Raw genomic sequence first — 16538 nt, 5'->3', positions numbered from 1 at the left:
GGCCATCCCAGGGGAATGGGCTGTGGAACATCCTGGGGAAGGGGCTCTGGGGCCATCCCAGGGGAATGGGCTGTGGAACGTCCCGAGGGAAGGGGCATCCCCGGGGAAGAGGCTGCGGAAGATCCTAGGGAGGGAGCTGTGGGCCATCCCGGGGGAAGGGGCTGCGGAACATCCCTAGGGCAGGGACATCCCGGCTCATCCCGGGGAAGAGGCTGCGGGGGGTCCCGGCCCCTCCCGCCCGGGCCGTGGGATTCCGGCGGTGCCGGAGGTTTCCCAGCAGCGGGAGTTCCCCATGGCAGGGGAGGGGGGGCTGTGCCAGCGCTTCCCCCGCGCTGCGGGGGGTGGGATCGGGATGGGCGAGCGGTGATCCAAGGAAAGCAGCGATCCAAGGTGGGCTTCTCTCGGCAGGTGTGTGATGCCCAGCACAGCCATGAAGAAGAAGGTAAGGACTGGGAGGGGGATCCTGTGCTGTTGGGTTTTCCTTCCCCATCTCCTTTTGGGAATGTCGTTGTTTGTTGTGTCCGTCCCTCTGGGGCTCAGGTGCCTTGGAAGGCTCTTGGAATCAGCGGCTGCATCAAGAGCCAGACATTAAAATTGGGTTTATTCCTGGCTGATTGCAGGGCCATCCACCAGCACTGTGGGCAACTGTTTCTGGGATGTGTTGCAAAACCCTCTGCAAACCCCCGTGCTCAGCGTGGGGGAAGAGGATCTGCTCCAAACCACTTCCTTGGCCCTTCCAAGGGGAGAGCCTTCCAAGGTGTCCCAGGAGCTCAGTGTGGAGCCCATAATTCACTCAGGGCTCCTGGGAGGATGGAATTTAACCCTTGGGGAAGAAGTTCCTCTGGGAATTGAAGGGGTGGGTGTCTTCCAGCAGAAGCACATCCAAAGCTGTTAAAGGGGCTGTGTGGGGAATATGTGGCTGGTTTTCCATGGTGTGCTAGGACTGGGTTTCCTGCCTGCTGGTTGATCCCTTTGCAAGGCCTCTGCAGCCCAAAACCTGGGATTTGGGGTTCCCTGTGATCTGGATGATTTCCTGGCTGTGGCGTTTGTGCTGGTGCTGTGAAATAAGAGCTGTGCTGGTTCCCTGGGATGAGCTCAGGGGACAGCACAGCCTTCTGGGCTGGCCTGACCAGCCTCCCTCACTCAGGGACAGGCCTCGTTCCCAAATCCTGGAGGCCTGTGCTCAGGTTCCTCTGGCCAGGGCTCTCTCAGCCTCTGAGGAACTGCAGGAATGACTGGAGTGAGCGGAGAGGTGGGATTCTGCTGAGGTTTTCCTGTGAAATTGTGGCAGTTCCTGCTGTACTGTCACAGAGAGAGGGTGAGAGTGGAGCAAGTGCCCTCCTGGCCAGTGTCCTGCACTCCTTAAATTGCCCCTGCTCTCCTTAAACCTCTCCTTGACGGGAGACTTCCAGAGCTGTTGCCAAAGGCTGGACTCGGTTCTGTGGCTGGAACTTGTTTAACAGCTGGGTTTTGTGTTGGCTGCCACGGTTGCTTTGGGTTTCTTTTTTATTTTTATTTTTAGATCACGATGTCAAGTCTTGCCTTGTGGGACTGTCTCTTGTGGGACTGTCTCCCCTCATCCCCACTCCCCAAGCCCCAGCATCCCCTACTTTTTGGTACCTCTCCTTTGGCCTGATGTCCTGCATACAACACTCTGGAGTCAAGTGTCACCCATACACTGGTGCACTTGACCTGGGCTGTCCCACCTGCTTTTAACTTCTTTTTTCTGGTCTTCTAACCCCTGAAACTTGAATCGTCACTTCTGTTGGGGAAGAGAAAACAAGTCACATTACGAGAAGGAGAACAACAGGATCAGATGATCTTTAATGTCTCTTCCAACCCAAACCATCCTGTGATTAGGAAAGGGGGGGAGGGATTGTTTCCAGTCTGGTCTTAACAGCTTGAGACAAAGCTGTTCCTCTGTCCTGGCAAAGTCCTTTGCTGCCATGAGAACCATCAGGGCTCTTCCTGCGGTGAGGGGCTGGGAAAGGGGGAGGCAGCTCCTGCTCTTCCCAAGTGCTGTGTTGGGAGAAGGTGTTCAGTCTGACCACAGTCCAGTGCCCATGGATAGCGAGGAGTTAAGGATGTCCATGTCCTGCTTCCCAGGCCTGGTGCTCCTCTTTGCCTCTCTCTCCTGTGCAGTCCCAGCTGAAACATGTCAGTGCTGTGTTTCTGTGGCTTTGGCAGTGAGATGGCAACCAGAGGGGACTGTGAAGGCCTTAGTGCTGTTTCATACCTAATTCTTCCTGGTTTCTTTTTCCTTCCCAGGTGCTGCTGATGGGTAAAAGTGGGTCTGGGAAGACCAGCATGAGATCTATTATCTTTGCCAACTACATCGCCCGGGACACACGGCGCCTGGGGGCCACCAGTAAGGCTGCTCTTGTCTGCACTCCCAGCTCTCAGGGCTCAAACCCCCCTCATTAACGGGGTGGGACCATTCCCTGCAGCAATTCCTGCCTCTCCTCTGGATTAGGTGTGTCCCTGCTGGTCCTCCCAGCTGCCACACCTCACAGGGAGCTGCCTCCGAGGCCAGCCAGGGACAGGCAGGAAGCTGGAGAGGGAAGGGGGAGGCAGCACTGGCTTCAGTTTTGCTGCTTTATTGTTTGACCTTCATCCTGAACTTTTTTTATTTTGGGATAAGGAAGCAGCTTGTGCTGCAGCTACACCTGTTAGTGGAGGAGTGTCAGAGCCTCCTCGTGCTCCTCTGTGTTGGTGGAGCATTCCTGTTGTATGCAGCTGATCTCCAGCACAGGGATCCTGCAATCCACCCGTGGTTTTGGCAGGATTAAACACTGGGCTTAATTAGTGCCTTGTGCCTTTTCTTTTTGCCCTTCCAAAGCAGCCATTGATGGGAAAAAGCAAGAAGTGATTCCTCTGAAAGAGGAGGGTGAATTGTCCGTATCTAACACTCCTCATGGGGAAGGATTTAATGTGAGGGCTTAATGTCAGGGATTGGTGTAAATTTGGCCTGTTCCTGAAGTTTCCATTCTCTGTGTTATTGCTTTATTTTGTCAAGGCTGGATTCAGGCCTTGCAGGGTTTGGTGCAACTAAAATCATTCCTAAAATATCCCAGAGATCAGGGAGCATGTGGTTGAAGGGGGGGTGGCACCTGCTGCACTTCTCAGGAGAGCAGTGTCCTGGGCAGGGAGGCTGGAATTCCTGTGGGGAATGTCCAGCAGTGGTGTTTAGGTGGGATTTTACCAACTGGGGGCTGTGTTGGGAGAAATGGCCCATCCTTGGAAATGTCCAAGGCCAGGCTGGACTGAGCTTGGAGCAACCTGGTGTCCCTGCCCATGGCAGGTGGGATGAGATGGGCTTTAATGTCCCTTCCAACCCAAACCATTCCATGATTCTCTGCTGATTTTTGGAGGAGGCAGCTCTGATCCAGGTGTGTGCTACAGTCAGTAAACTCCTGTTGTCTCTCTGCAGTTGATGTGGAGCATTCCCATGTCAGATTCCTGGGAAACCTGGTGTTAAACCTGTGGGACTGTGGAGGGTAGGTACTGTTTATTCCTTTCCTTTTGAGTCCTTTGGGGGTGGATGTGGGGAATCAGGTGAGGATGGAACAGAGCAGATTCTGCTCCAAGGGGGGAGTGTGGTGCTTGTGTGCCAAGAGAATCCTCCATCTGGGCTTTCTCCTGAGGTGCTGGGAGGTGCTACTGCTCTTTGAATTGCCCACCACCAGCTTGTTCCAAGTGGGATGTGTGCAGAGAGGTGATGCTGAAGGTTGCCAGTGATCCTGTGGCTCCTGGAAGCAGCTTTTTGAGGAATGCTGTCCCTCTGACAGAGCCTCAGCTGAGCTTTGCTCAGCTTCCTCAGCTCCATGGCCTCATGCATCATCTAAACCACATTCAGCCAAAGCCAGGGGAGACTGAAATCCTGGGATAACAGGCTAAACTGCTCCTTTGGTCATATTTTAGCTGCTTCTGCTGCTGTGGGTGTTTTATAAGCAGCTCTTTAGAAGCCAGTGTGGATCCAGAAGCAGGACACAGAGCACGAGGGAAGCTTCAGCTTAAGGTGGAACTGGTGGGCTGATGCTCTTCAGGAGCTTCCAGCTTTGCTTGGGAATGCTCAGGGAGCCTTGTCGTGGGGAATAGAGCTCTAACACGGGCTCCTGTGGTGGGATCTGCAGCTCCAAATTAAAGCCCTGATATTTTACACTTAGCACCTTCTTGACCTTTCCAAGCAAGTCCTGGTTGCTCTAACAGGAGTCTCCTTGCTTTCCTGCTCTGGTCCTCAGGCAGGACACCTTCATGGAGAACTACTTCACCAGCCAGAGGGACAACATCTTCCGCAACGTGGAGGTTCTCATCTACGTGTTCGATGTGGAGAGCCGGGAGCTGGAGAAGGACATGCACTACTACCAGTCCTGCCTGGAGGCCATTCTGCAGAACTCCCCTGATGCCAAGATCTTCTGCCTGGTGCACAAGATGGACTTGGTGCAGGAGGACCAGCGGGATTTGGTGAGAAGCCGGGAGTTGCCATGGAAATGCTTCCCCACGGAGCATCTCCTGCCTGTGCGGGTGCAGGGCGGTGTCACACATCAAACACAGCCCTGCCAGGGCTGTTCCTCGAAGGGTTTCTCAGATGTTCAGGCTTGGCAAAGCCCTCTAAGCTTTCTCTGCCTTTTTTGAAGTGTGTCATCCTGTAATGTCCTGGAGAACAGAAGCAGTGATTTTTAGTGACAACTACTCACAGCCTTTCCCTTTATAGTGCTGATTCCAGAGCTTCCAGCACACCTTGGCTCCAGAAGGGAGGTTGAACTGAAGGAAATCCAGCTCCTTAAACTCCTTGCCCGCCATTTGGATGGTGGTGGTGACAGTGAGAGTTGTCTTCAGCTCAGCTGCTGCTTTCAGTCCAGCACAGGCTCTGTTCTAAAGCATCACCAAAAAATAAGAGGTGGAACTTTCCCACTTAACCAGGAGGTGGTTTCGGTTGGTTGACCCTGCTCTGCGTGCCCAGAGATCCTCTGAAGCACCCAAGCACCTAAACAAAGGCTGAGGATCAACCTTTCAGAGGTGTTGGGTGACTTCTGTTCTGTTTGGAGCTTTTGAAAAGTCACAGGGAGGTGGGAAGATGTTGAATTCCTACAAACCTTCCTTTTTGTGCTTGGACAGCTCCTGATAGCCCAAGGGAGTTGAGCTGTGTGGGTCTGAGCACATCCCCAGCTGCTTGGCCACTCCCTGCATTGCAGGGAGTTTGGAGACCACTTCAGGCTGCTGGATTTTGTCAGAAATAAGAGCTTTTATTAAACTTTTTACCAGTTCCCACTGAGCTTTGCCTGGGCATTTGCAGAGGGAATGTGCAGGTCCTGTGGCTGAAACCAGAGCTGACCTCCCTGCACAGACACACCTTTCCACGTGGCAGGTGGGCTTTGGATCCCTTGTCCTATCTGAGAGCAGAGATCTTCCTCTTCCAGTTCTAGTTCTGCCCTCCAGCTCAGGGCAGAAACAACTCAGAGCTCTTTCAGAGGGCTCAAGGTGCTTTTCCTCGTTTCCCTCCAGGTGGAAGGATGAGTCTAAAATCTTCTTTGCTGCAGTCCTGTCCAGATTTGTGGAGGGGCAAGTGCACAAATACTGGTTTAACCAGTGGTACAGACTCAGGAGAGGCCCTGAAGGGAGGGGTGGGCAGGAGAAGGGCCTTTCCACCCATCAAGAGCTGTTTTAGGGTATCTGCTGCTCAGTAGCCCATGCAAATACTGGGCTAAATCACTGCTTTTGTAGGTCTTAGTGAAGCCTGTGCTGTCCAGGACCCACATGGTGTTGGCCCAGCATTTCATGGGGCTTGGTTCATACTCTGTCATGTTCCCACAAGACTCAAGTGAGGGTGGTGGTTGTGTGTTCCCCTTACTGACTGTCCTGCTGCTGTTCCAGCAGTTCCAGAGGAGCCTGGCTGGGCTTTGCTGTTCCTCTGCTGCCCTTTTTTGGTGCCCATAACTTCTGAGGGCAGAGTGTGGTGTGGGCAGAGAAGTCTGTGTGAGCTCATTCTGAGGGCCCTCAGTTGCTTCCCTCCCATCCTGCTCTCAGTGATGGAGCTTTTTGCCAGGGATTTGTCGCAGTTTAAGTCCTCAGGGACACTCCAGCCTGTCTGCCTTCACCCCCACTTCCCAACACCTGCAGTTATTTCAGCTTTGGGTCCCAGGGAAGTTTTGGATTCCCCATCCCTGGAAGTGCCCAAGGCCAGGTTGGACAGGACTTGGAGCAACCTGGGCTAGTGGGAGGTGTCCCTGCCCATGGCAAGGGGTGGAATGAGATGATCTTTAAGGTCCCTTCCAACCCAAACCAGTCTGGGATTCTCTAGCAAGACATCCATGGTCTGTGTGGCCCTGCTGCTCACTGGGAGTACAGGGAGCTGGTTTCTCCCAGCCTGTCCTGGACAACTGCTCTGCTCTTGTCCCTTCTCTAGAGATCCATTTGAAACTCATCCTGTAATTCCATACAGCAACCACAGCACAGGCAGAACTGCTTTCACTCAACTACTGCTCTGTCTTTTCATCTCCCAGATTTTTAAGGAGCGTGAAGAGGACTTGAAACGCCTCTCCCGGCCCTTGGAATGTGTTTGTTTTAGAACCTCCATCTGGGATGAAACCCTTTACAAGGTTTGTACAGCTCCCTCTTCCCACTTGGAGACAGGAGCATGAGAAGAGGGAGAGGTGTTGTGGCAGAGACTGGCTCTGGTCAGTTCTGGAACAGCTCCTTCTGGAGGGTGTAAATGGTGTCAGGGCATCCTGGCCTTAATTAATTAATTAAAAGAAGTCAGGTACTTGGCAAACAGGCATCCCAAATATCCAGCTGGCTCCTGGGGAAGGGTCTGGTCAGGCAGTGCCACACACCTGGGTCAGCAGAGGGGCAGAGAGGGGAAGCTGAGCTGGGAGGATCCCAGTCTGGAAGAGCACAGATGTTGATCACAGCATCCCCAGCCCCTCCTGGGCTTGTTCCTGGCTCCTTGGGATAGGGTGGAGCTCTCTGGATCAGAGATGGGCTGCCAAGTGTCCATCTGTGATCTGACCTTCCTCCAGATTGAAATATCTCTGGAAACCTGAGCAGATTTATCTGGGAGGAAGAGACAGAAGCATTGCCAACTTCAAATGAGGATGGTTTAAGCCTGTTTAGTGGCATTATGGTTTCTCTGAGTGATGTGGAGAAGAACTTGACCCGGTGAAGAGTCTCCTCAGGTTTGGGCTTCCTCTGGTGGTGTCCACTGTAGGTACCTGAGGTGAGAGAAGCTTCTCAGTGTTGCCCAAGCTGTCAATACCCAGAACTGCAAATAATCCCTTTCTGAGTGTGCTGGTTTAAAGGTAAACCAGCAGGGGAAATGAACTCAACTCAAAAGAGAGAATAACAATTTAATAAAATAATACAATAAGTACGATCATACAGACGAACAATTGGTTTTAACCCACAAAACCCAAATGTATAACCCAGCACCCTGGGGCATGAATAGAGTGGTGTTCTTTGGGCCCCCTGAGTCCAAAGTAAAGGAAGAGGGGGAAAACTTGTTGGTGAGGGTGCTGTTGCAGTCCAGTTGAGAGTGGTGGTCTGCAGTCTGGTTGAGAGTGGTAGTCTGCAGTCTTCCTCTGGATCCCACGACTGGTTGAAAATGTTCCAAGATTCCAAGATTATATATTCTCCAGTTCAGGCAGGAATGCTCAGTACCTCCCTCAGGGCGAGGAGTTCCACAAAGGGTGTGAGGACAGGAGCATCCTTCTGTCTCACAGGCCTCTTAACACCTAGTTTATAACCTGAGGAGTCAGGCTGCTCTGGGCAGAGGGTGCAAATAGTCTATTGACAACAGTTTCTGGGCAATGGCATAGAAGGCTATAGAATACACAGTTTTGGGTTACACCCATCCAATGATGAATCGGTCCCAGCTGTTCTAACTAGGACATTATCCACCCCTTATTCTATGCCATCCATGTCATGCCCAAATTAACCCCCTTTAAAAACTATATCCCTTTAACGCTATATACATCTATGTATATATACAATGAAACATTACAGACCATTCTCACTCAAAATTAGGTCCCCTTGTGGTACACAACGTGTCTCCCCATCTTTTTGCATTACCCACCAGGTGAAACCAGGTCCTTGAGCAAAAACAATCCCTTGGATGGGTTTGCCTTTGCTTGAGGTGGAACTAATCCAAACAGTCTTCCCTAACATTCCTCTCATATGCACCACGGGGACTTTATCTCCATCTACAGTATGCAAAGGTTCTGATTGGGCAGGGCCAGCTCGATTGATGGAGCCTCGGGTGTTGACCAACCAGGTGGCCTTTGCTAAATGCAGCTCCCAGTGTTTGAAAGTCTTCCCACACAGTGCCTTCAGGGTGGTTTTCAGCAGTCCGTTGCACCGCTCAACTTTTCCAGCTGCTGGTGCATGGTAGGGGATATGATACACCCACTCAATGCCGTGCTCTTTGGCCCAGGTGTCTACGAGGCCATTCTTGAAATGGGTCCCATTATCAGACTCAATTCTCTCCGGGGTGCCGTGTCGCCACAGGACTTGTTTTTCGAGGCCCAGGATGGTATTCCGGGCAGTGGCATGAGGCACGGGATATGTCTCCAACCATCCAGTACTTCCTTCTACCATGGTCAGTACGAAGCACTTGCCTTGGCGGGTTCTGGGGAGCGTGATGTAGTCAACTTGCCAGGCTTCCCCATACCTGTACTTCGACCACCGTCCACCATACCATAGAGGCTTCACCCGCTTGGCCTGCTTGATGGCAGCACATGTCTCACAGTCATGGATGACCTGTGAGACAATGTCCTTGGTTAAGTCCACCCCTCGGTCACGAGCCCATCTGTATGTTGCATCTCTCCCCTGGTGACCGGAGGCGTCATGGGCCCATCGAGCCAGAAATAATTCTCCTTTGTGCTGCCAATCCAGATCTACCTGAGAGACTTTAATCCTGGCAGCTCGGTCCGCCTGCTCGTTGTTACGATGCTCCTCATTAGCCTGTTTCTTGCATACATGAGCATCTACGTGACCGACTTTCACACTCAGCTTCTCTACCCGGCCAGCGACGTCCTGCCACGTCTCTGCCGCCCAGATGGGTTTCCCTTGGCGCTGCCAGTTGGCCTTTTTCCATCGCTCCAGCCATCCCCACAGAGCATTGGCCACCATCCATGAGTCAGTGTACAGATAGAGTCTTGGCCACTTCTCTCGTTCAGCTATATCCAAAGCCAACTGAACGGCTTTAAGCTCCGCAAACTGACTTGACCCACCTTGTCCTTCGGTCGCTTCTGCAACTCGCCGTGTGGGACTCCATACGGCTGCCTTCCATTTTCGGTTTGTCCCTACAATGCGACAGGAGCCATCCGTGAAGAGCGCATATCGCCTTTCATCTGCTGGTAGCTTGTCATATGATGGGGCCTCCTCAGCCCGTGTCACCTGCTCCTCTTCTTCTTCAGAGGATAGTCCGAAACTCTCACCTTCGGGCCAATTGGTGATAATTTCCAGGATCCCAGGGCGATTAGGATTCCCTATCCGGGTTCGCTGTGTGATCAGAGCGATCCACTTACTCCATGTGGCATCGGTGGCATGATGTGTAGAAGGAACTCTTGCCTTGAACATCCAACCCAGCACTGGTAGTCGGGGTGCCAGGAGGAGCTGCGCTTCGGTGCCGATCACTTCTGAGGCAGCTCGAACTCCTTCATAAGCAGCCAGGATCTCTTTCTCAGTTGGTGTATAGCTGGCTTCAGATCCTTTGTATCCCCGACTCCAGAATCCCAGTGGTCGTCCTCGGGTCTCCCCAGGCACCTTCTGCCAGAGGCTCCAAGAAAGGCCATTCTCCCCGGCTGCAGTGTAGAGCACGTTCTTCACGTCCTGTCCTGTCCTTACTGGCCCAAGGGCTACCGCATGGGCAATCTCCTGTTTAATTTGTTCAAAGGCTTGTTGTTGTTCAGGGCCCCACTGGAAATCATTTTTCTTCCGTGTCACAAGGTAGAGAGGGCTTACAATCTGGCTGTACTCGGGGATATGCATCCTCCAAAAGCCCACAGCGCCTAGGAAAGCCTGTGTTTCCTTCTTGCTGGTTGGCAGGGACATGGCTGCTATTTTGTTAATCACCTCCGTTGGAATTAGGCGGCGTCCATCTTGCCACTTCACTCCTAGGAACTGAATTTCCTGAGCAGGTCCCTTGACCTTACTCCGTTTAATGGCAAAACCAGCTCTTAGGAGAACCTGGATTATCTTCTCTCCTTTCTCGAAGACTTCCCCCGCTGTGTTCCCCCATACAATGATGTCGTCAATGTACTGTAGATGTTCTGGAGCCTCGCCCTTTTCCAGTGCGGTCTGGATCAGTCCGTGGCAAATGCTGGGACTGTGTTTCCACCCCTGAGGCAGTCGATTCCAGGTGTACTGCACACCTCTCCAAGTGAAAGCAAATTGTGGCCTGCACTCCGCTGCCAAAGGAATGGAGAAAAAGGCATTTGCAATGTCAGTGGTGGCACCACTTGGCTGCCTTGGACTCCAGCTCGTACTGGAGCTCCAGCATGTCCGGCACAGCAGCACTCAGGGGTGGTGTGACTTCATTGAGTCCACGGTAATCCACCGTCAGCCTCCACTCTCCGCTGGACTTACGCGCTGGCCATATAGGGCTATTAAAGGGTGAGCAAGTCTTGCTGACCACCCCCTGGGTCTCCAGGTCACGGATCATCTTATGTATAGGGGTCACAGAGTCTCGGTCGGTGCGGTATTGCCGACGGTGCACTGTTGCTGTGGCTATCGGTACCAATTGTTCTTCAACCTTCAGCAGTCCCACAGCAGAGGGGTCCTCTGAGAGACCAGGCAAGGTGTTCAACTGTCTAATTTCCTCTGTCTCCACGGTAGCTATGCCAAAAGCCCAACGAAGTCCTTTTGGGTCTTTGAAATACCCACTCCTCAGGTAACCTATGCCAAGGATGCACGGGGCCTCTGGGCCAGTCACGATGGGGTGTCTGTGCCATTCCTTCCCAGTCAGGCTCACTTCAGCTTCCAATACAGTCAGCTGTTGGGATCCCCCTGTCACCCCAGAAATGGAGATGGATTCTGCCCCTACATGTCTTGACGGTATTAAAGTACATTGTGCGCCGGTGTCCACTAAGGCCTTATATCTTTGTGGCTCTGATGTGCCAGGCCACCGAATCCACACTGTCCAATAGACTCGATTGTCCCTCTCCTCTACCTGGCTAGAGGCAGGGCACCCCTAGTCCTGGTCATGGTACTCATTGTGCTCTTCTTGTGAGTATGACCTGGAGGTCCCTTCAAGAGGATCAGACGTATCATCATTCCTGTACCGTCTGGAGTCTTGCCCACAAGAGACTGGAGCAGCATTTACCCTTGAAGAGTTCCTTGTGGCACTTGTCCCTCTTTTCAGTTCACGTACCCGGGCTGCTAAGGAAGAGGTGGGTTTCCCATCCCACTTCCTCATATCTTCTCCATGCTCATGGAGGTAAAACCATAGATTGCCACGCGGAGTGTGCTCTCTCTCCTTAGCTGGGGGATGCTGGCTCCTAATAGCAGAAACTCTTGTTTGTCCTGGAAAGATATGGAAGATCCCTTCCTTAATTTCTTCTCTTAGCTTCTGGTGTCCCTCTTCAATCTTCTCTTCCAGGCTTCGGACATGTTCAGCCAGTTTGGTTTCCACAGATGAGACGTGGGCTCGTAATGGGGCGGTGACAGTGTCTTCATAAATCCTGAGTTTACTGACCAATGCACCCACCTTGTCCTCTTCCTCCCTCCATTGCAGCATTGCTAAGTATCAGGAATACATTTCTGGCCCGAGTCGTGCAAACTTCAACCACATCTGGGATGTGCACTGTACACCATCTGGGCTTTTAGGGAATCTGAGCACATTGGGAACCAAAGAAGTGCTGGTGACCCCTCATGTTGTGTCTGTGTTGCCAGGCCTGGTCCAGCATCGTGTACCAGCTGATCCCCAACGTGCAGCAGCTGGAGATGAACCTGAGGAACTTTGCTCAGATCATCGAGGCAGATGAAGTGCTGCTGTTTGAGAGAGCCACCTTCCTGGTGAGTTCCAGGGCCTAAAGGGGCTCCAGGAAGCTGGAAAGGGACTTGGGACAAGAGCCTGGAGGGACAGAACAAGGGGGAATGGCTTCCCACTGCCAGGGACAGGGTTAGATGGGATATTGGGAAGGAATTGTTGGCTGTGAGGGTGGGGAGGCCCTGGCACAGGTTGCCCAGAGAAGCTGTGGCTGCCCCATCCCTGGAAGTGTCCAAGGCCAGGTTGGAGCAACCTGGGATACTGGAAGGTGTCCCTGCCCATGGCAGGGAGTGGAATGAGATGGCCTTTAAGGTCCCTTCCCACCCAAACCATTTAGGATTCCATGGAAGTGCTGTTGGGAGGTGCCAGCCCCACACAGGATGCTTTGATCCAGCCCTTGGGATACAGGAAGTAGCTGATATGATTCTGTGGCTCATGGGACCTTCCCAAAATTCCCCCTTCCAGCAGCTGAGCTGAGGGTTTGTTGGTGTTTCCCTCTTCTAGGCTGTGAAAGTGTGGGACTTCTTTGAGAATTCCTTTCTGCACAGGGCAGGAACCTCATTTAGCTTGAAAAAGAAACCTTTTCATTTCCTCCTGCTGTGACATTTAAACTGGACTTGATTTCTTTTGGGGTTTGATGCTCTGCAAACCCAGAATATGGATAAAGGATCATGAACCATTGGGTTGCAATGGTTTTCCAGGTTATTGTGCTCCCAATCCCTGTCTCTGCCAGGTGAAAGGTGCTGCTTAAAACCACCACTGCTGCTTGTCCATCCACACTCTTGGATTATGGATTTGGCTCCTCAGTCTTTACCCCAAAACTCTTGCTGAGCTGAAGGAAAGAGTTTGAAGTTTTTTGAGTGCTTTCCTTGATGGGGATTTGGAAATGATGGAGGGAATGTGGGAAAGGAGCCATGACTCTTCCCCCTTCTTAAACTATCAGAAGCAAACACCTGCCATGTCTGGCAAGTTCTGCTTTTTGACCTCTTCTAGATAATAAATAGTTCCACCTTGGGGGTGTGTAACAGTGAAGAACATTTTTAACTGAAAATGAATAATCTTTGCTACAAAACTTCTTATTTTTGGTGTGATGGTGACCCTTATAAGACTCATCTCCCTTTTTTCATGTATTTATGAAATATATGAATAATAATATATATTCATGTATAATAATATATTCCATGTATTTATGGAATACATTAAAAAGCCCCCAGGACTTTTTTCTCCTGAAGTGAAATCTTAACTCTGAAAATCTTACTGTGGAATCTTACTCTGGAAACCTGATTCTGAAATTGTGTTCAAATCATAGTTTAAAAAAAAAAAACCTCATCTGGGATGTTTAGGAAGGAACTTCACACTGGGAATGCAACCCTTGAATCTGGCTAAACCTGTCCTTGTGTGAATAATTGGGCAGGTTTAAAGAGTGATTATTTTAAGGTGCTTAAGGGAAAAAAAGAGGAAAAACCCCCAAACTTAAAAAAACCATTAATTCCCACAAGTAACAAATGTGACTCCAGAGTTTCACATCCTTGTGCAAGGGCACTGCCAGTAACAGTTGATTTTGTGATTCTGAAGAATCTTGTGGCTTCGGGTTTTTTAAATATTCCTCTTTGCTTTGCTGTGGGAATGGAGATGATGCAGCTCTTTGTGCCCTTCCCTCGTGCAGTAAATGCAGTTCTTGGCCTGTTCTTCATGTGGCTGAGGAGGGAAGGGGTTGGGGAGAAAGGTTTGGAGAGAGATCCCACTGCAAGGATTCCTAAAAGGCTTTAGATCCCTGAATGTTTGAATCCAATCCTGCAACTGCTGCTGGATTTGCGTGGGAGGAAGAGGAGGGAAGTGCTCTGGATGAGGCAGCTCAGTGCTGGTCTGACGGATAGAGAACTCCTGAGGAATCCAGCTGCCTTTGTGCTGCTTTTCTCCAGGAGGAACAGCTTGGTCTGGCTCCAGGAGCTCTGTTTGTGCATCCTGCCTGTGCTCAGGTTCGGCCCTTGAGAATCCACAGCACCTTAGACTGAGAAGGGAAGAGCCATCCCAGCACTTGGCAGGTGTCCTTTCCCATTCCTGAGGTTCCATTTTTTTTCCTCTCCTTGCACATTCTTTTACTTTGAATCAAGATCTAAATTGCTGCTAAGTTGCAGCATCCAGACCTCAGGTGGAAACTGCATATTTCCAGGCTTTGTGTGTGTGAAAGGCTCCCTGGTGACTGTGTTACTGACTCCTGTTCCTCCGGGAAAGCACCACGAGAGTTCTTGCAAATAGTTCCCAAGGTTCTATCAGCCAAAGGCAAAGGGAATCCTGGTCACCACCCATTCCCAGAATTGCTGTTGACAGTGAGGAACCTGTGCTGGACTCACTGACTGACTCTGCCCCCTCTCCAGGTCATTTCTCACTATCAGTGCAAAGAGCAGAGGGACGTCCACAGGTTTGAGAAAATCAGCAACATCATCAAACAATTCAAGCTGAGCTGCAGGTGAGCTGATGTGATCAGGAGGTGGGGAGAAACCTCAGCAGGGATTTTGGCTTTGTGGGGCTCTCCAGTGAATCCCAGTTCTGTGGGATTGTACTGGGCGTAAGCACAGCTCGCTTAAGTTGTTGCTTTTATAACTTTCTCCTTTGCTGATGGTTGAAGAGGTTTGTTTGTTCTGAAACAGCTGTTTTCTCCTGGGCAAAGGAGGAAAGTTCCAGGATAAATCAATGACAGTGCTTGGAATGTCAGGTGGAAAGCTCTGCTCCAGTCCTGGGCTGGCTGGGGAGGAAGAGGCTTCCAGGCACTATTTATCCATGTATTTTGAATGGAAAAGTGGAAAGCTTTGGGGCAGCTTGGCTCTGAACAGCCTGCAGGCTCTGCAGTCTGGTTATACCTGGAAGTGTGTGGAGCCTGGGTGGATGGAGAAGTGGCTCCATGGTTTACAGGTGTTTCAGATGTCTCCAGATGTTCCAGTTTTATCCTTATTTCTGCTGGGTCCTCCAGAGTGTCCAGGCTCAGTCAGGGGGTTGTGTGTCTGGAGTTTCCTTCACTGTTCAATGCACAAATCACTTTATACTGTTCTCATTTAGCCCAGAGCCAAAGAGTTTTGTCCTTAAAAACCAACCCTGCTGTGGTCACACCTGGTTTTCCCTGCCAAGTGGGAATTCAAACTCTGCTTTGTTCCCAACAGCTCAAATAAGGGATTTTGGCCATGTGGGCACAAAAGCTGCTTGAGCAGTGGTACGGGAATAATTAATTTACTTTTTTTTTCATTTATTTCTACTTTTTCAGTAAACTGGCAGCCTCTTTCCAGAGCATGGAGGTCAGGAACTCTAACTTTGCTGCTTTCATTGACATCTTTACATCCAACACATACGTGATGGTGGTTATGTCAGACCCTTCCATACGTAAGTTGAAGCCAAGATAAGCCTGTTTAGGACAGAAAAAAAATCCAACAGGCCAAAATGAGTACAGTTTCAACTGTGAAAATGAGATTTAATTACAAAACTGAAGAGAGGGAGAGGAATTGAGTGGGGTGGGGAGGGTGGTTGAGCAGTGACTCTGCAGAGGTGGGATGTGCTGGGACAGCTGAGCTCTTGCTGTCACAGGGAGGATCTGTGGCTGTGAGAGGAACCACCAGAGCAGATGTGACCTGGTTTAGCAGGTCATGTCTAATAACCTATTTTGGGCTGTTCTGGGCTGGCAGCCCCGGTGAGTTTTGGAGAGGAAGCAGGGATGGATCATGTTGGAGTGTTGCTCTTGGTGGACAGGACTCTAATTATAGCAGCATCTATTTATCCTAAAGGAGAAGCTGCAGCAGTGCCAGCCCAGGCCCCCTGGGACCAGTTAACTGTTTACACAGCTCCACTTGGAGCTCCTGGTGGGATCTGAGGTGCTCCAGAGACACTGTCCAGGACACCTCGTGCCTCACACTGTGCTTGCCCTTGCATTTGTTACTGAAATAGGGAAAACTGTGTGACTGAGGCACAGCTGGGACAGGGCTGTGCTGGGGAGCAGCAGATGGGCAGCTCTGGGGAATTGTGCAGCTCTCCCTGTGGCTGGAGTTCACTGGGCTCTTCCTCGTGGTGTTTTTGGATCAGCAAACAGCCCAGACCCTCTCACATTAAACTGTGCCCAGACCCTCCCACATTATATTTTGCCCAGACCCTCCCACACTGAAAGCTGCCCAGACCCTCCCACATCAAATTGTGCCCAGACCTTTCCACATTAAATTTTGCCCAGACCCTCCCACATCAAACTGTGCCCAGGCCCTCCCACATTAAATTGTGCCCAGACCATCTCACACTGAATTCTGCCCAGACCCTCCCACATTAAATTCTGCCCAGACCATCTGACATGAAATTTTGCCCAGACCCTCCCACATTAAATTTTGCCCAAACCATCCCACATCAAATTCTGCCTAGACCATCCCAACTGAATTTTGCCCAGATTCTCCCCCATTAAATTGTGCCCAGATCCTCCCACACTGAATTTTGCCCAGGCCCTCCCACATTAAATTTTGCCCAGACCTTCCCACATTAAATTCTGCCCAGACATCTGACATGAAATTTTGCCCAGACCCTC

The 16538-nt window shown here is 51.1% G+C and overlaps 1 protein-coding gene across 1 annotated transcript in view; it reads left to right on the top strand.

The window, feature by feature from the left end:
• Positions 1-343: 343 nt before the first annotated feature.
• LOC113956179 (ras-related GTP-binding protein A) overlaps positions 344-16538 on the top strand; it is a 17159-nt gene continuing 964 nt past the window's right edge. Inside the window, exons 1-8 of the mRNA XM_027662427.1 lie at positions 344-442; positions 2269-2368; positions 3431-3497; positions 4242-4464; positions 6504-6599; positions 11890-12012; positions 14365-14456; positions 15246-15361. Coding sequence (XP_027518228.1) covers positions 416-442; positions 2269-2368; positions 3431-3497; positions 4242-4464; positions 6504-6599; positions 11890-12012; positions 14365-14456; positions 15246-15361 — 844 coding nt within the window. The 5' untranslated portion in view covers positions 344-415. The remainder of the gene's footprint in view (positions 443-2268; positions 2369-3430; positions 3498-4241; positions 4465-6503; positions 6600-11889; positions 12013-14364; positions 14457-15245; positions 15362-16538) is intronic.

This window comes from Corapipo altera, unplaced genomic scaffold, assembly GCF_003945725.1.
Source record: "Corapipo altera isolate COAL_440 unplaced genomic scaffold, ASM394572v1 326, whole genome shotgun sequence".
NCBI classification, from domain to species: Eukaryota; Metazoa; Chordata; class Aves; order Passeriformes; family Pipridae; genus Corapipo; species Corapipo altera.
Note: the sequence above shows the minus strand (reverse complement) of the source record. Positions and strands in the feature narration are given on the sequence as shown.